This window comes from Callospermophilus lateralis, chromosome 4, assembly GCF_048772815.1.
Source record: "Callospermophilus lateralis isolate mCalLat2 chromosome 4, mCalLat2.hap1, whole genome shotgun sequence".
Classification (NCBI taxonomy): Eukaryota; Metazoa; Chordata; class Mammalia; order Rodentia; family Sciuridae; genus Callospermophilus; species Callospermophilus lateralis.
In genome coordinates, this window is record NC_135308.1 from 52,363,164 (window position 1) to 52,383,229 (window position 20,066).

At 32.3% G+C, this 20,066-nt stretch overlaps 1 protein-coding gene across 1 annotated transcript in view; it reads right to left on the reverse strand.

Annotated features, from left to right (window-relative positions):
- Positions 1-20,066, reverse strand: part of LOC143398246 (disintegrin and metalloproteinase domain-containing protein 32-like) — a 134,348-nt gene that overhangs the window by 8,305 nt on the left and 105,977 nt on the right. Inside the window, exons 16-21 of the mRNA XM_076855276.1 lie at positions 18,985-19,090; positions 17,845-18,022; positions 16,273-16,356; positions 9,688-9,784; positions 8,375-8,531; positions 325-363 (exon numbers count right to left, since the gene is read on the reverse strand). Coding sequence (XP_076711391.1) covers positions 325-363; positions 8,375-8,531; positions 9,688-9,784; positions 16,273-16,356; positions 17,845-18,022; positions 18,985-19,090 — 661 coding nt within the window. The remainder of the gene's footprint in view (positions 1-324; positions 364-8,374; positions 8,532-9,687; positions 9,785-16,272; positions 16,357-17,844; positions 18,023-18,984; positions 19,091-20,066) is intronic.

A 20,066-nucleotide genomic window follows, 5' to 3' on the forward strand; every position in this document is an offset into this window, starting at 1 on the left:
GGGTCTCAATGAGTTGCTTAGCACCTCTCTTTTGCTGGGTCTGGCTTTGAACTCATGATTCTTCTGCCTCAGCCACCAAGCTGCTCGGATTACAGGTGTGTTCCACTGCACCCAGCTCATCAGCCATTTTATTCTTTGTTTGTACAGAGTAGACTTTCAATGAACATTTATTAACTAAGAGACTAATGTATTAGAAACTAAATTACTATGTATTAGTAGTCTGGTTTTCAGTGCCTTACTTTACCAAAGTGGTTAGAAAATATTTAGGAATTTTGAATTACCAATTCATTCTTGGTTTTCAAATGTATCTTTTAACTCACGTACCTACTGAGGTATGTATGAGTGCTTCCTCCTGATTTGAATCTAAAAAAAAAAAAATGGAAATAATGTCTTAGTACTAAGAAAGCTCACCAACTTTGTGAATAAAAGTCCGACTATTTTATAATCAGTATTTTGTCTTTTACAAGACTAGTTACCAATAAATAAAATGATGTCCAAAGATCACTGAAAACAAGATGCAAATAACATTTTTATTTGTGCATATATTCATCCACAAAGAGTGCAAATTTCAAGCCTTGCAATGAGGAATGCACAAAGAAACCAAAGGTATGCTTTTCCTCATATTTTGTTTTGTTTTCAGCAGAGCAGGAAATCTAACCAGGGCCTGGAGGATTCTAACCAAGCACACCCCAGGCCCTTTTTCTTATCACTTCTAAATACATTCTATACATTTGATCCTGAATGTCTGATTCTCACCTTAATGTCCCAACTTTAACCTTTTATTCATTTTTAAAGAATCGATAACATTTTTAAAATTAAAACCTATACTGATTTCTGGACAATCTGGTAGAGTGGGTTGGCAAAGCCATTTCCCCTTTCCATTCCTCATATACACAAGTGTTGAGAAAGCGCACACACACATACATACAAATTTAATACGTAACTGAGGTTATTAACAACAGAGCAAGACTTCACCTGTGTCAATAAAAATGATAAAACAGAGCTTACAAGTAACTAGTAGCTAAGGCTGAATGATTGCAGAAATATCTAATCCAGTTATAAATTTTAGGACTAGAGATTTGATAGCTCTGTTGAGAAGTTGAGGTCCCAGGCCTTTATAAGGTGGAGAAGCTGTTATTTAAACCCTTTAATTTCTCCTATCAGTCAGGAAAGGCCATGTCACCCATGAAATAGAAATAATAAAAATTCTGACCAGTGGCCTTGGGAATGTAACAGGAAAATGTGCATACAATGTAAATTTTCCATACAATGGAAAAATGCACCAATAAGAGAAATGGGAATCTCTTTTTCCTTTTTTTTTCCTAAATTTGCTCTTTTTTATTGGTTCTTGTTTTGTTATATATGATAGCAGAATCCATTTTGATATAATTATGCAAGCATGGAATACATCTTATTCTAGTTAGAGTCCCATTGTTATAGATGTACATGGTGGTGGGATTCACTGTGTTGCTTTCATATACGTGATTGGGAAAACCATGTCAGATTCATTCCACTGTCTTTCCTTTGCTTATCCCCCCTCCCTTCCCTCTATTCGCCATTGTTTAATCTATTCTTCTCATCCTCCCCTTTCTACCCCCTTATTGTGGGTTAGCTTCCATCTATCAGAAAAAAACCTTTTACCTTTGGTATTTTTGTACCAGCTTACTTCACTTAGCATGATAGTCTCTGGATCCTTCCATTTGATGGCAAATATCACAAAGTCATTCTTCTTTATGGCTAAGTAATACTACACTGTGTATATATACCACAGTGAGAAATGGGAATCTCAAACCTCCAAAAAGTACAATTTCGGGCCCCCAGATCAAAATCTTACAAATTCTTAAACCCTGGCCATAGCAATTATTTTAAATATTTTTGCCTTAAGCAAAAATAAAATAACCTACATCTATTTTTCTATAACACAACTATATAATTTCCTACTACTATATGATTTATATACCACTTGGAGTTAATAACACCAGAGAAAAACAATGAATTCATATACTAGGAGCTACAAATGCATATGTAATCTCCATAGAGATCTTTGTAGGAACAGAATCCTTAACTCTAGCACAGTGTAGAGATGGAAGATTTGGAAAAATAAAAATAAAAGTGATCTGAGAAAATCTTTATGAGACAGAGATTTTAAATAACCTGTTAAAGTGAACTTACAAGCCATAAAGGCATACACTTCCATCTATGGCAAAGATGAAGAAATATTCAAAATATAACATATCACCTATTTCAAAAATTATCAAAAGATACAAACAAATCATAATAAAAAAGACAAATGGCCCAATTAAAAAATTGGCAAAGAATTTAAATAGACAATGCTCCAAAGAATATAGATTGCAAATAACTGCATGAAGTCATTGCCAACAACATTAGTCATTAGACATGTAAATTAAAATTACATTCAGATACAACATATGCTATTAAAATTGCTAAAACCAGTAAAATATCAGACCATACCATTTGCTGAAAGGTTATGAAGAACTAGAACTCTCACACCCTAGTGGTTGGAATGCAAGATGGTACAACTGCTTTGGAAAATATTTTGGCTCTTTCTTTTTTTCTTCTTTTGTGGCTTGCTTTTTATTTATTGTTTTAGTTTTATTGATTTTATTTTTTAAATACATGACAGTGGAATGCATTACAATTCTTATTACACATATAGAGTACAATTTTTCATATCTTTGTATATAGAGTATGTTCATGCCAATCCATGCCTTTATACATGTACTTTGTTTTTTTGCATTACAATTCTTATTACACAAATATACCACAATTTTTCATATCTCTGGTTTATATATAAAGTATGTTGACACCCAATTCGATTTTTCATAGATGTACTTTGGATAATGATGTCCATCACATTCCACTGCCCTTGCTAATCCTCTGCTCCCTCCCTTTCCCTTCTACCCCTCTTCCCTAACTAGAATTTATCTAATCCTCCCATGCTCCCTCTCCCTACCCCACTTTGAGTCAGTCTCCTTATATCAGAGAAAACATTCAACATTTGTTTTTTGGGGATTGGCTAACTTCACTTAGCATTACTTTCTCCAGTGCCATCCATTTACCCGCAAATACCATGATTTTATTCTCTTTTAATGCTGAGTAAAATCCCATTGTGTATAAATGCCACATTTTTTTTATCCTTCATCCATTGAAGGACATCTAGGTTGGCTCCACAGTTTAGCTATTTGAATTGTGCTGCTATAAAGATTGATGTGGCTGTGTCCCTGGAGTATGCTGTTTTTAAGTCCTTAGGGTATAGTCTGAGGAGAGGGATAGCTGGGTCAAATGGTGCTCCATTCCCAGATTTCCAAGGAATCTTCACACTGCTTCCCATATTGGCTGTACCAATTTGCAGTCCCACCAGCAATGTATGAGTGTACCTTTTTCCCCACATCCTCTCCAACACTTATTGTTGTTTTTCTTCATAATAGCTGCCATTCTGACTGGAGTGAGATGATATCTTAGAGTAGTCTTAATTTGCAATTCTCTGATTGCTACAGATGATAAGCATTTTTTCATATATTTGTTGATTGATTGTATATCCTCTTCTGAGAAGTGTCTGTTCAGGTCCTTCACCCATTTGTTGATTGGGTTATTTGATTTTTCAGTGCTTAGCTTTTTGAGTTCTTTATATATCCTAGAGATTAGTGCTCTATCTGATGTGTGAGGGGTAAAAATTTGTTCCCAGGAAATGAGCTCCCTGTTCAACTCACAGATTGTTTCTTTTGCTGAGAAGAAACTTTTTAGTTTGAGTCCATTCCATTTATTGATTCTTGGTTTTAATTTTTGCACTGCAGGAATCTTATTAAGGAAGTAGGGGCCTAATCCCACATGATGAAGATTAGGGCCTACTTTTTCTTTTATTAGACGCAGAGTTTTAATTCCTAGGTCCTTTTTGAGTTGAGTTTTGTGTATGGTGAGAGATAGGGGTTTAATTTCATTTTGTTGCATATGGATTTCCAGTTTTCCCAGCACCATTTGTTGAAGATGCAATCTATTCTCCAGTGCATGTTTTTGGCACCTTTATCTAATATAAGATAATTTTAATTTGTGGGTTAATCTCTGTGTCCTCTCTTTTGTACCACTGGTATACCAGTCTGTTTTGGTGCCAATACCATGCTGTTTTTGTTACTATTGCTCTGTAGTATAGTTTAAGGTCTGGTATAGTGATGCCACCTGCTTCACTCTTCCTGCTAAGAACTGATTTAGCTATTCTGGGTCTCTTATTTTTCCAGATGAATTTCATGATTGCTTTTTCTAATTCTATGAGGAATGCCATTGGGATTTTGATTGGAATTTCATTAAATCTGTATAATGCTTCTGGTAGTATGGTCATTTTGATAATATTAATTCTGCCTATCCAAGAGCATGGTAGATCTTTCCAACTTCTAAGGTCTTCTTTGATTTCTCTCTTTAGGGTTCTGTAGTTTTCATTGTATAGGTCTTTCATCTCTTTTGTTAAGTTGATTCCCAAGTATCAGCTTAACAAAAGAGATGAGGTTATTGTGAATAGGGTAGTTTTCCTCATTTCCTTCTCAGAGGCTTTGTCACTGATATACAGAAATGCCTTTGATTTACGGGTGTTGATTTTATATTCTGCTACTTTGCTGGATTCATTTACTAGTCCTAGAAGTTTTCTGGTGGAGTTTTTTGGGTAGTCTAGGTATAGAATCACATTGTCAGAAAATAGTGCTAATTTAAGTTCTTCTTTTCCTATACGTATCCCTTTAATTTCTTTCATCTGTCTAATTGCTCTGGCCAGTGTTTCAAGAACTACGTTGAATAGAAGTGGTGACAGCATCCCTGTCTTGTTCCAGTTTTTAGAGGCAATACCTTCAATTTTTCTCCATTTAGAATGATGTTGTTGGCTCTTTCTTTAGAAGTTAAACATACACCTTCCATATTACCCAGCCATTCTACTCCTGGGTATCAATCAACAGAGAGAAAGTGCATGTCCACGTACAGACTGATACCTGAATGTTCTATGTGGCTTCTTTTTCAGCTAAAACTATAAATAACTGAAATATTCATCGAGGATAGTTCTTGACATCATAATGGCCATATATTAGAAGCCCACAGTTATATCATACTTATTGCAAAGCTTTCAGAATTTTCTCTATGATCAAGAAGCAAACAAAAATAATTGTTGTCTTCACTGCTATTCAAAATAGTACTAGAAAGACTACCCTAATGAATTAGCAAAAAAAAAAAAGAAAGAGCATCCAATTGCAAAGAAACGAGGAAAATTGTCTGTTTATAAATGACATAATCTTACATATAAAAGTTCCTAAAACTCCACTCCAAAACTGTTAGAAATAATAAACAAATTAAAGTTGGATATAAAATCCAAACGTCAGTTTTATTTCTATATGAAATGAAGTCTCTGAAAAAGAAATTTAACAATTCCATTTACAACATCAATAAAAATAAAACAATTGATGAAAGAAAATAAAGACAAATAAACAGGAAGGTAGTCTGTATTCATGGATTAGAATAATTAATATTGTTAAAATGACCACACTACCAAAAGCTATCTGACATTTGACTTCACAATAATTTGTTGGATATGACACCAAAAGCCTGGGCAATAAGGCAAAAATAAAGTGGAACTTTTAAAAAATCTGCATAGAAAACAAAACAACAAATTAAAATGTAATATATGGAAAGGGTTCAAATATTGGAAGAGGGGTTAATTCCAAAAAATATAAGGAACAAAGTATTTAAATAGACTCTTCTTCCCTAAAGAAGATATACAAATGGCCAACAGATATATTAAAAGGTGCTTAATAACAGTAAAAATTTTGGAAATGAAAATCAAAGCTTAATGAGATACCACCTCACATCTTTTAGGATGACTACTATCAAAGAAAGAGAGGAGAGAGAAAAAAATCAGAAAGAGAACATGATTGTTGGCAAGAACATAGAGAAAATGGAACACATGTGGGCTATTGGTGAGAATGTAAATTGGTGCAGCTGCTATGGAAAACCACAGGTTGATCAGAAGATTAGACATAAGACTACCATGTCCTCCTAGGTAATCCCACTTCTGTGCATACCTCTGAAGGAAATGATGGCCTCAAAGAGATATATATACTCTCATGTTTACTGTAATATTATTCACAACCAAGATGCCCTGTTTAGTTACTCATCCAGTTAATGATAAACACATCAACTGTGCATTTGGAACACACCTGAACTTGGGGCACCCTCTAGTGATGAAACAGCAACAATAGCAGAATCACAGCAACTGTGGATTCATGGTGCCATCTAGTGATGAATAGTAGAGGCATCTGCAAACTCAGAAAATAAATTTCGGGGGAAGTGAGGCACAAAGCCACATTACAAAAAACTGGAATAAATATCTAATGATTTAATGTACAAACGACAACACATACCAAAAAAGGTTATTATTTTAAGGAAACTCAAGGATTTTTAATACAATGCAATACTCTAACAGAGAAACCTTAACAAGAGATGGAAGCAATTTTAAAAATCAAACACAAAGCTAAAAACATAAACTAAGCAAAATTTAAAATATGATAGAAGCATGATATCAGAGTAGATCAAACAGAAGGAAGAATTAGGGTGCTCAAAAATCAGTCTTTTTGAAAAATACTTAGTAGGAAAAGAAAAAAAGAAAGAAGATGAATAAAGAAAGCTACAGAAACTTTGGGACATCATTAATAGCAAATGTTTAACTATTTGGCATTCCAGGGGTACCTGAGAATGTTGAGGTAATAATAAAACAAAACTTGAAGAAATAATAAGAAAAAACTCACACACAGAAGAAATTTTATATCAAGATACAAAAATCAAAAGTCACCAGTTTTATTCTCAACCAAACCTACCCCAAGGCACACTATAATCAATCTTTCAAAGGTTAAAGATGGAGGAAACATTCCAAAGGCAGCAAGACAGAGAACACAACACATAAAGGTGTCCCAGTTCACCTGCTAGCAGACTTCTTAGCAGAAATGTCACAAGCCAGCAGAAAAAAAATGGAATGAGATTTCACAGAACCAGAGGGTTAAAACTGTACCCATCAAAGCTATCCTTTAGAAATGAAGGAGATGTAAAGACATCCCCAGACAGACCTTAGAAAATGTTTCTCCATTAAACCTGTCCATAAAAAAAATGCTAAGAGAAGTTCTTCAAACTTTAAGAAAAAGATGTTAATGAGTAAGAAGTATACACGTATAAAATACACTGGTAAGAGTAACCACACAGACAAATTCAGAATGCTGTGAAATTATAAATGAAAAATATAAAACTATTTATAACTTTGGAATGGAAACTATGAAAAATTTAAAATTAATAACTACATTAATATTTTAAGAGTTAGGCAAAATCAAAATTTATAAACTGGGACATCAGAAATTCCAAATATGTGAGATAGGCAAAATCAAAATTTATAAACTGGGACATCAGAAATTCCAAATATGTGGAGAAATGGAATAGAAGCATACAACTTTATTAGTTTATTTTCTTTCTTTTTGTGTTTCTTAATTTTATGGTCATGTTATGTGGCTATTTTTAATTTTTAAAAACAATTATGGTGTATAGTATACTTGAAACTTACTGAGAGTAGATCTTGAGTGTTCCCCCCATAAACACAGAAAAAGGAGTAAATAGATGAGGTGATGGATGTGTAATTATCTTGATTGTAGTAATAATTTTACAATGCAAATGTATATCCAATCATAATGTCATACTCTTAAATACAAATAATTTTATTGTCAATCATATTTCAATAAAGCCAGGTGGAGAAAAGAAACTGAACCTAGAATTTAAAAAGTAGGATTTCAAAAAGGAATGGTGATAATTGTGGTGTTGATGAACAAATCATATGATAAAATTTCATAACACTCTGCAGACACAAATGAATGCATGTAAATAACAGTCAATAAGGTATTTAGTTTTATTAATACTATTGTACCAATACCAATTTTCTGGCTGTGAAAAGGCAATATGTTAATATAAGATATTGTCATTGGAAAAAAATAGATGAAGGATACATGAGAAATGTACATTTTTAAGAAACACTTGTCATGCTCCTGTAGAAAACCTGGATTGATTGGGTTATGAGAGTCTTAACTCAATCAGTGGATTAATCTCCTGATGGGATTAACTGGGTGGGAGTTAAGGGCAGAACAATGACTTTGGCAAGTTATTTAACTATACTCCCAAATCTCTGCATCTTTAAAAAGAAAAATTCACAAACACCTCACACAACTAAATGAGATATTGACTCAAAATCCTGATAAAATGCAAATTGTTGTTGCTGCTCATATTACCTTACATATTATTAGATTCAAATGCTACTAAAGGTTAACTTCAGAACACAAATTCAACTTACTCGCTACTTAGGAATTCCTCTTCTTTGGAAAACCACTTTTTCACTCTCTTCCACACCACAACTATTATGCTTATTATGATGAGAATAGGTGAACTAATGTAGAAACCTAGAAGCCAGTTCTTCATAGAATTCCCAGAAGCTTTCTCCATGACTGAACCTAAAAACAAAAGTACATTAAAAATTAGGCTATCCAATTTTACTTTCAGGTTGCAACAAATTTATTAAAATATTCTGAATTTTTGTTACTCAAGGAGCATGAAAAAACAATTATAGAATCATAGTATTTAAAGATATACATATATATATATACATAGTATCTTACAAATATATACATAATTTTTATATATATATATAAAATCTGTTTTTCTAAAAATGTAAACTAAACTCCCAAAAGGTTCTAGAGTTTTCAACATGGTACAGAAGCTACAACAAAATTTAATTGTGGGTCAAAGGATGCAATAATAAATGAGATGGTGTAATCACAATGTTATCCAAATTTGCATCATTTCAATATTTTCTAAGGACAGGATTATCAAACGATCTCACTGTATTTGTATATATTTCATTTTTATTTAGTAGATTGTTGGCTTTTGATTTTAGGGCTGTAATTTTATATGTAAAGTCATTGTGGTGCTAATAAAGGGTGCTAGCATAAAAATTAGGGGACTTCAATTCATAACCCTAATTCTGACACTTGTAAGCACTGAGCATAGTCTCAGAACCACGTGAGGGATTTCCTTTGCTGGCTATACATCCCCAGTGCCTAGATCAACATCTGGTATATATTAAGAGTTTGATAAGTATTTGCTAACTCAGTGGACGCATGAATGATAGGAACTAAAAGAAAGAATAAACTGAAATTTGTGCTGGTGTCCCTTCTGTAAACTCTTAAGCTGCTATTTACAGATTGTTCTCATTTAAACTACAAAGTCCTTTGGAATAAAATTTTGTCTTCTATTTCATTTCTTCTATAACATAAACATAGTAATAGTACCAGATATAGTAAATACTATTTGTTTACAGTTGAAATCTCAATCATACAGAGGCCAGCTGAAAAATATTCTAAAGGAGAAAGTCAATGGTATCAGTAAGGAAAAAGTTTCAAAGATATTCAGATTCAATTATGATATTTTAATATTATAAGAAAGAGAAAGAATAAGAAGGCATATTTGGATCACATTCTTTGAGAAAACTCAGATTACCTTAAATATGTTAGTATTGCTTCAAGTGATAAAAATCTAATGTTAGTTTAGTGAGGATAAGAAATTTGAAAATTTTTATTAAATAACTTATCTAAAGAGACTAGTACTTGCCCGATTTTACAGTCACAAAAGCACTTCTGGCACTTGTTTGACAATCTGGAGGCAGGTAACCATCAGAACAGTTGCACACACCTTGGGAATTGCACACCTAGGATCATTATTTAAAATTTGGATGTTTTTTAAAAAATATTTTTGCATTGAAAGTGAAATTATGAGATAGATCATCATGTTTAGTTTTGCATCTTTACCTAACATAATTTGATTTCTACAGTGATTTATTTAGAGAGATAATTGTACAAAATAAATGTTTGGTTTCTTAAACACTCAAACATACACACCAAAGAAGAAGAAGAGGAGGAGGAAAGAGGAAGAGGAGCAAGAGGAGGAAGAGCAGGAGGAGAAGGAGAATGAAAAAACAAAAAAGAACTATAAAGTGACTAAGAACATACAGCACCTTCAAATATTTATCTGCAAATTTAGTGTGCAATTTCAAAAACACATACTACTTAAATTCTAATTGAAATGCTACCTTTACAGTGATATACTTGAGAAAGCTAAAATCAGCTCCAACCTGATTGTATGCCTCAATTCCCATGTCTACATTCAGTGATTTATGTTAACAGTTTGAGGTATTTGCCTCTACATAAAGTACTTTACTGTTCCCCAGACTGGATGCTAAATATTTACTGGTCTAAAACTACCCTTAACCAGGACAGGATTTTGTTTTATCTGCATTTGTTGGATTTTTAATTAAAAGCATTTTGTAATCTGAGCCTCTAGATGCTTAGATAATAGTATAACTTTAGGAAGTGATTTTTTTTTCTGTAACTGAGAAATATAATTAAATGTATTTAATTAATGTAATTAATAAATGCAATTAATTAATTAATTAATGACAACAGCAAACACATTTATTGTGCTTACTAGCTGTGAGTCTCTATTCTGAGCACTTTATATAGATTTACTCATTAAATACTCATAATAGCCCTGTAAGGTAGCAGAGAGAAATAGAAAAGAGTCAGGGACAGATACAGTGCCAAGGCCAAGTCCCCAGTGACCTACTTCCTTCAACTATGCTCCACCGGCTTATCATTTTCACTACCTTCCACTAAGTGCAATCCAATTATTAATCCATCAAAAGAATTAGTGCACTTAGGAAGTCAGAGCCCTCATGATTCCATCTTTCACCTCTGAACTTTGCTACATTTCCTAATACATGAGTTTCTGGGGACACATTTCAAACCTAAAAGCATAAAAGAACATTATCATTCCCACTTTACAAATGAAGAAACTGAGACATACATATTTAGCTTTCCAAAAGTCAAACTGCTACTAATGGAGAAAGCCAGAATTTAAACTAAGAAAGTCTTGAGCATTATACTATGCTACCTCTCAAAATAATATAAAACATCTCTCAATTTGGGGTGTCTTACATTGAATCTAAATATTACAGCTAAGAACATGAATCTTTTCCCCTGAAACTCTTTACAAAACTGATGTTCCTCTAATGTCAGTTTGTTCCAGTATTGCACCATCACTCATGTCACTTAGTTAACCTTAAAAGGCTCATGTATTGGAAGATTCAGAGGTGGGGCTTTGGGGCAATAATAATAAAATGTCATCAGGAGATTAATTCATTTGTCAGATTTATCATTTGAATAAACTATTGTGTAGTAACTATAGGCTGATGGGGCATGGCTGCCTACAATTTCCACACAAGAGTTTCTTCAAATTATGAGGTTATTTTGCCCTTGGGGTTATATCTTCATGCATGAACTTTCTCTCTTTCTCTGACTCTCTCATGCACACACATTCATTCCCCTCGCCCCGCCCCTTTTCTCCCTCTCTGCTTTCTGGCTGTCATAAGCTGAGCAACTTTTCTCCTCCACCACCCTTCCATCAAGATGTTCTGCCTTAGGTCAGGTCCAGAAGAATGGAGTTGGATGACCTTGGACTGAATCTTTGAAGTTATGAAGCCCAACTTTTCCTTCTCTAAGTTGTTGTTGTCAGGTACTTTGGTCACAGCAATGAAAAGCTGACTAACACATGAGGAAATAATTTAAGATTATGGAAATACATCACTCCTTATAAAATTTCCACCCACTAGTTTTAGAATCCACTGATAATTCTTTAACCCCCTCATTCTTTCTAATTTGCTTATACTATAAGGAAAATTTTTCCTTCCTCCCCATTCATTTATGCAGTCATTAACAATAATCAATAATAGTAATTGATATTCCTGTAAATACCACATAATACATTTTACTTATTAAATTTTTACTTATTTATTAAAACAAAATCATATTTATTTTACTTTATTCAAGGAGCAAAAATCTATTAATATCATTATTTATAACAATGCCCAAATTGCCTCATATTTTGTCAGTGGAAGCCCTTTTATAATTTTTTTCTTTTTACATGTAACAATTATATATATTCATAGAGTAGAGGTGATATTTCAATAATGCTTATAGTTTTTACAGATTGAATAAAGAAAATTAGAATTTCCATATCCTTATCACTTCTTTATGCTTGGAGACTTCAAGTTCCTTTCTTCTAGTTCTTCATAAAATATATAATAGGTGATTGTGGATTATATTCACCCTACTGTGCTTTGGAACACTAAAATTTATAACCTATGCAATTTTGATTTTGTTCCCATTATCCGATTCTCCCTACCCTACTCCCTTCCCCCGCTCCCTTCTCCCTTCCCCCTACTCCGCTCCGTCACTATTAATCCATATTCTACATTCAGATCAACTTTTTGAAAGAGCTACATGAGAGAGAACATGGGTTATATGTCTTTTAGTGCCTACCTTATTTCTCTCAGCATGTCCTAAAGTTCCATCCATTTTGCTGCAAAGTACAGAATTTCATTCTTTGTATGGCTAAATAATACTCCATTGTGTGTATATACCACACTTTCTTTATTCATCTAATCAGGGGCACTTAGGTTGATTCTAAAGCTAAATCCTTGTCCCAGGGAGGCAGAGTGGTGGCCCCAGGTGGTCTGGAATGCGAGCCTCAGCCATGGTGAGCCCACCATGCCAAAAATTGCATAGGTTATAAATAGACCTAAATGTAAGACCTAAAATCATGAAACTACTAGAAGAAAACATAGGGTAAACATTTAATAACATCCATGTAGGTAAGGATTTTTTCACAATATCCAAAAGCACAGGCAAGGAAAGCCAAAAACCATCCAGTGAGATTATTTAAAACTAAGTAGCATCTTTAAAACAAAGGTATTAATAAATGAAGTGAAAAAATGGAGAAAATATTTGTTAACTACTCATCTGACAAAGGATTGATATTCAGAATATATAGGAAACTTAAAAAATTCAACTACAAAATATAAAACAACTTAACTTTTAAATGGTTGCATGATCTTAATATATACTTCTCAAGAGAAGAAATACAAATAACTAACTAATATATAAGAAAATGCTCAATATCATTAATTATCTTAGAAATGCAAATTGGAACCATAATATCTCATCCCAAGCAGAATGGTTATTATTGAAAAGACACACACACACACACACACACACACACACACACACACACACACTGGCAACAGTGTAGAAAAAAAGGAACTCTTGTGTGTTGTTGATAAGATTGTAAATTAGTACAGCAATTATGGAGAAGAGAATGGAGGCAAAAACAACAACAAAAACAAAACAAAAATAGCAGTCTTACATTTAGGTCTATGATCCATTTTGAGTTTACTTTCATATGGGCTGAGAGACAGGGACCAAGTTTCAAACTTCTGCTTTATGTATATCCAGTTCTCCCACCACCATTGATTGAAGAGGTTGTGTTTTCTTCAGTGTATTTCTTCACACCTTTGTCAAGAATCAGTTGACTATAACTGCATGGGAATCCTATTTAGTTGCAATGGTCTATGTGAATATTTTTACCCCAGTACCCTTTTGTTTTGGATTACTAAAGCGCTGTAGTCTATCTGGAATACAGACATCAGAATGCCCTGCAGCTTTGCTCCTTTTGCTCAAGATTGCTTTTGCTATTTGGGATCTTTTGAGCTTCCATATAAATTTTATGATTTGTTATTGGTATTTTGTATAAATTGCTTTGAATAATATGGACATTTTAACAATATTAATTGTTCCATGGAAGGTCTTTTCATTTGTGTTTATTTGTGTGTGTCTTCTTCAATTTCTTTCATGAGTATTTTATAAAATTCAGTGTAGAGGTCTTTCACTTCCTTAATTAAATTTATCCCCAGGTATTTTATTTTTTGTAGCCATTGTAAATGGAATTTTTTTCATAATTTCTTTCTCAGCAAGTTTATTATTGGTATATAAAAATACTACTGATTTTTTTATATTAATACTTTATCCTGAAACTTTACAAAATTCATTTATCAATACTGGTAGTCTTTTGGTAAAATATTCAGTTTTTCTATATGGAGAATCATATCATTTGAAAACAAGGATAATTTGACTTTCTCCCTTCCTAACTTTTAAGTATTTTTCATGTATCATGTATTTTTCTCCTGACCAATTTCTCTGGATAAGACTTTCAGTACTGTAATGAATTAGAATAGTAAAACTGAACATCTTTGTCTTGTTCCATATCTTAGGGAATATATGAAAGAAATATCTAAGAATTAATATTAATAAAAATTATTTTTTCTCCTCTTTGAAAAATGCTGTCAGTGAAACAAGAAGATAAGTCACTAATGAGGATAAAACATGTACAAAGGACATATTCAGATATAGGACTAGTATTCAAAATAAACAAAAGACATTTAACACTCTATAAAAAGAAACTAAACAGCCTGATTTTAAATTGGGCAAAAGACTGTACCAGATACCTCACAAAAAATGATATCCAGATGGCAAATAATTATATGAAAAGATGATCTACACCACATGCCATCAGTGAAGTGTAAATTCAAATAGTAATAGGGTATCACTGCACACCACTAGAATGACCAATTATAAAACATTGACATCAAATACTGGCTAGGTTGTGGGGCAACATGAAATTATGCAGTTGTGTTGGAAGACCTTTTGAGAGCTTCTTCCAATATCAGGCATCTTCCCACCATAGGATTCTCTGGTTGCAATCCTTTATACAAAGGAGTTGAAAATGCATATTCTTCATGCAAAAACCAAGAATGGTTTTAACAGCTTTATTCACAATTGCTAAAACTCAGAAGCAACCAGAATGTTTTTCAGCAGGTAAATGAATAAATAACTGCAGTATATCAAGACAATGTAACATTATTTCACATTAAATAACATTATTTCACATTAAAAAGAAATGAGCTATCAAGGCATGAAAATATATAGAGGAATCTTAAATGCATATTACTAAATAAGTCAATCTAAAAAGTCTACATAATGTATGACTCCAGGAATATGATATTATGGAAAAGCTATGGAGAAAAGAATTCACTGGGTTCCAGGAGCTAAGTGTGAGGGAAGGATTTAGAGAAAACTCAGAGGACTTCTAAGGTAGTAAAAATACTCTGTATGATATAATGGTAGAGACAAGTGTCATTATGCACTTGTCAAAACCCATAAGACATACAAAATAAAAAGTGAACCCTAATATACACTACGAACTTTGGGTGATGATGGTGTATCCACGTAGGTTCATTCATTATAAGAATTCTACAACTCTGGTGAGGCATGCTGAAAATGAAGAGAGCTACGCATGTTTGAGGGACGAACTATATGAAAACTACATGTATCTTAATCCAATTTTGCTGTGAACCTGAAACTACTCTTAAAATTAATTCATTTTTTAAGTTACTTAAAAAAAGAAAAGACCTCCAGAAAAGAAAAAAGTAGAGAATGCATATCAAATGCATATCACTAAGTGAAAGAATCAATCTGAAAAGCATACATAATTTATGATTCCAATAACTTGATACTCAAAAAAAAAAATAACAGAGAGAGTAAAAAGATCAGTGGTTGTCTGGGGTTAGAGGAAAGAGAAGATTGAATATATGGAGCTCAGAAGCTTTTAGGGGAATAAAAGTACTCTGATCATACGAGTAGACACATGTAATTATATATTAATCAAAAACTCAATATAACACTGAGAGACAACTCTAATGTAAGCTATGAACTCTTGGTAATAATTACGTATCAGTGTACATAATCAATTGTACAAATGTTACACAGTGGTTTGTGATGTTGAAATTGTGATAGGTTGTATACAAATGGAGTCAAGAGGGTCTATGCAAAAAATCTCTGCAATTTTTACTAAATTTTGCTATGAAACTAAAGCTCTACAAAAGCAAGCATATTTTTAAAAGGAGATAAAATCAAATTTCCCATGACCACTTATATTCACAAGACACAGGAATTATCTTCCTTTTGTGAACAAGTTTGTGTATTTACTGAAATATTTAACATCTTTTGAAAAGTACACAACTATAATAATATACTTTTTTAGGTCATCTGCAATTCAATTCAAATCAAAGTGTTTTTTAACACTAATTATAGCTGCTGGGTTTACTCAATTTAGCTCCAAATTGAATCTAGATACACATGGGCCTGGCACATAGTCAGAACCTGATAAACATAAATTAATGACTGACATTGAAAAGCTTCCAAGATAGATGTGATTCAAGGAAACATGGGCTTACTTATTACTTACTCCATGTCCAGAGCACCGTTGTGCACAAGTCTTTGCACTTTCCTTAATCTTTCTTGATTCCACACATACACGGTTTACACAAATCTAAAAAAAAAAAAAAACACACATACAAAGAGATTTCCAATTCTGAGGGAGGGGCCCAGTCATCATTGCATTAAAATTAATTACATAACAAAATCTAAATTTTGCTATAAATTTCCCCCTAAACACTATTTTTGCAACATTCCTCAAATTTTGATAAGTTGTATTTTCATTTTCATTTAGTATTAAGTATTTTAAGTATTTTAAAATTTCTCTTGAGAATTCTTCTTTGATCTACATAATACTTAGAACTGCACTTTTTAATCACCAAGTATTTGAAGTATTTGAAGATTTTCCAGGTAACTTCAATGCAGTCTATGGATTTTGGATGATAATGATGAGACAATATAGGCTTATCAAGTGTAAAAAATATATTGCTCTAGTGTGGTAGTGGGTAGACAGGAAAGGGTACAAAAAGAATATGGGAACGCTCTCTGCCTCCACTAAATTTTGCTGTGAATCTAACCTGCACTAAAATATAAAATGGATTATTTTAAATAAATAATTTTTTTAAATGATTCAAGGCAGAGCTGGATTTGTAGCTTAGTGGTAGAGCACTTGCCTAGCCCATGTGAGCCACTGGGTTGGATCCTCAGCACCACATAAAAATAAATAAATAAAATAAAGGTATTGTGTCCACTTACAAATAAAATTTACATATATATTTTAAAAATGATTCAGGGTAATAAAAGTAGGGGATTTAATTAAACAAAATTGGTCATAACAAAATTATCATAATCAGAGAAAACATATCTCATTAAAATTCCATGAAATCTAACAAAACTCTTCATGAGTACACAAATTAAAAAAAAAAACCTTGTACTTATTACATGTATCAAAATTTTTCATGAAAAGAAAATAAATTTAATATAACTATGGCATGTCTATAGTTTTCATAATATATGAACTATTATTAGAAAATCCTAAATATTTAATAACATAATAGATATTTTAATTAAAATATATTACTCTCATGGAATGTAATAAAAATCCATAGTTAATTATTTTAGGATATAATAACCAGAGGAATAAAGATATATTCTAAACCCAATTATTAGCAGAAATCTCAACTTCGCTAAGTTGTAGTTTTCTTACCTAAACATAATACTTTTTTCTTAAAAAAACAAAAAAAAAGAGCAAAGTTATTTTAGAAAACATAAGTAGCATTTAAGTTTGTTTCCAGAGTGAAAATGAGATAATACTTGTGAAAATTATTACCTTTTAAACATTAAGTCACAGTACAACTCCCTACAAAGAAATACCTTCACAAAACCTCTTCCAAAGCCAGAAATTTGTTTTAAACATTTAATTGAGACTTCTCTCTAGTCCTTGGCAATGAAGGTATATATAACAACTCCTTTTTGTTTTTCTTCTCCAAATAATTAGTTTACTTAGCATTAATTAGCAAATTAAAACTTAAAACTCAATAAAATATTGATTAAAGTAATAAATAAGACTATGTAGTTTTAAAAATTATGTTAAATCATTTACCCTCTCAGTATCACAATGAGCACCACTTCTGACTTCAAATGGGTCATTTGCTGTATCACCAGTGTCCACAGATATACATACACTCTGTCGTACAAAAGCATAAATCACAGAAGCATTGTCTCGATGGTAAGGAGTATGAAAAGGATAAGTACAAATTAATCTTCCACATATGAGATTCCTGCAAACATAGTAAAATGATATGCTTATTAGGCATTAGCCATTAATTAGAAATTCTTTGGATTGGCTTTCTTTAATCAAAAAAAAATGGCTATGGCAATGTGCTTAAAGAAAATCTAATGGGCTGGTATTAAAAAAGTTAAAAAAGTATAAATCCATTGATCCGAACTTATCTATCAGTGGCTCCAATGGTAGTTAATTCACTGTGTCTAATGTGCATTTACTGTCAAACAATCAATTTACTGCAACATTTTGTATTACTGTGCAGAGGGATAGAGTGGTGAGTAACTTTGTTACCTCTACGTTTAAGAACCTCTTATTCTGATATCAAATGTGATACAAATATCATTAAAACTTCTACAAATAAAACAAATGTATATAGAAATTTAATATAAGAATCATTCTCACTTAGCAGTTATTGAAAAATTCATAAGAAATATGCCATCTGGGATGAATAAGTTATTTCTAAACAAAAGTAACAGCATAAGCAAATCAAGGAAACAAAAAACTAATGTTTACTAATTTACAAATTCTATGTCTGTAGGAGTATGCTTTGCTACCTACTACAACTATGTGCAGTATCTGGCACATAGTATACACCTAATAAATATTTTGTTAAAATAAACTCATGACCAAAACATCAAAGAGATAGATCTTCAGAATCAGGAGAAACTGAACTTAATTTAGCAGTCTTCATTTTGGGAAAGCAAACAAGTGAATGGGGATGCTATTTTTATTTAAAAAAGATGAGTAAATCTGAAGAGGAAAGGTACAATGAGTATAATTAATTTTGATTTTATATTATATTTAGGAGCTTAGTGATCATCCACATATAATGTTTAAAAATTACATGAAATTTTAGCCTGTAGAACAAAAATGATATCAGGCCTGGAGATATGAGGTTGAGGAGAAAAAAAAACAAAAAAGGAAACATAAAATGTCATTAATATTTGTACAGCATACCTCCATCCACAGAACTTAAATTGTCGGTTTTGAAGACCACAGTTCCCAAACCTATCTGTTTGACCTTGTATTTCTTCATAACACGCAAATGGAGCATTTTTTGAACCTATCAAGTGAGAAATATATTTGGTTTGAAACATATTTGTTTTTCACTTTCTCCATGTCCTCATATAGAATATATTTTCTTTGGGTTTTTTCCTCCATTATTATCTAGTTCACAAGTTTTCCTAGTGAGGTTTCAGGGAAAGAGAAAGGAGTACAGTGAAAAGCAATGTTTATGGTTACTACTCCTTTTGATTCATTTATTCATTTATATCACAAAACATTATACAGGGGAAGAAAGAGTTACCAAGAGTTTTTTTTTAAAAAAAAAAGACAATAGAGAGATAATACCAAAAAAACTATACTTTTTCTGCATTATTAGTGAGAAGTAATAAAGAGTCAGGTTCATAACAAATAAATGAAGTTTATTCAATTAGAAATAACTTTACTGTATTTTCAAGTAGTCTAAACTGAAGATACCAAAATACCAGCCTATATATTAACCTATTTTTCCTTCATGATTTTGTTGGTTTTTTTTATTCCTGCATTAAAAAAAATATCAGAGACCTAGCAGCTTAAAAAAATATCCATTTACTTTGCTTATTGTGGTACCAGGAAATGAATCCCAGGCCTTGTATATGTTAGGCAAGCAATTTACTAATGAGCTACATCCTCATCTCTAATACTCATTTATTTTATTCATTCTAATTAGTTATATATGACAGCAGAATGCATTTCAATTCATATTACACAAATAGAGCACAATTTTTCATGTCTCTGGTTGAACGCAATGTGGAGTCACACCATTCATGTCTTTATACATGTAACTAGGATAATGATGTCCATCTCATTCCACCATCTTTCTTACCCCCATGCCCCCTCCCTTACCCTCCTTCTTCTTCTATCTAAGGTTTGTCTATTCCTCCCATGACCCCCATATCCCCATTATGAATTACCATCCTTATATCAGAGAAGACATTCAGCATTTGGTTTTTTGGGATTGGCTTACTTCACTTAGCATTATATTTTACAACTCCATC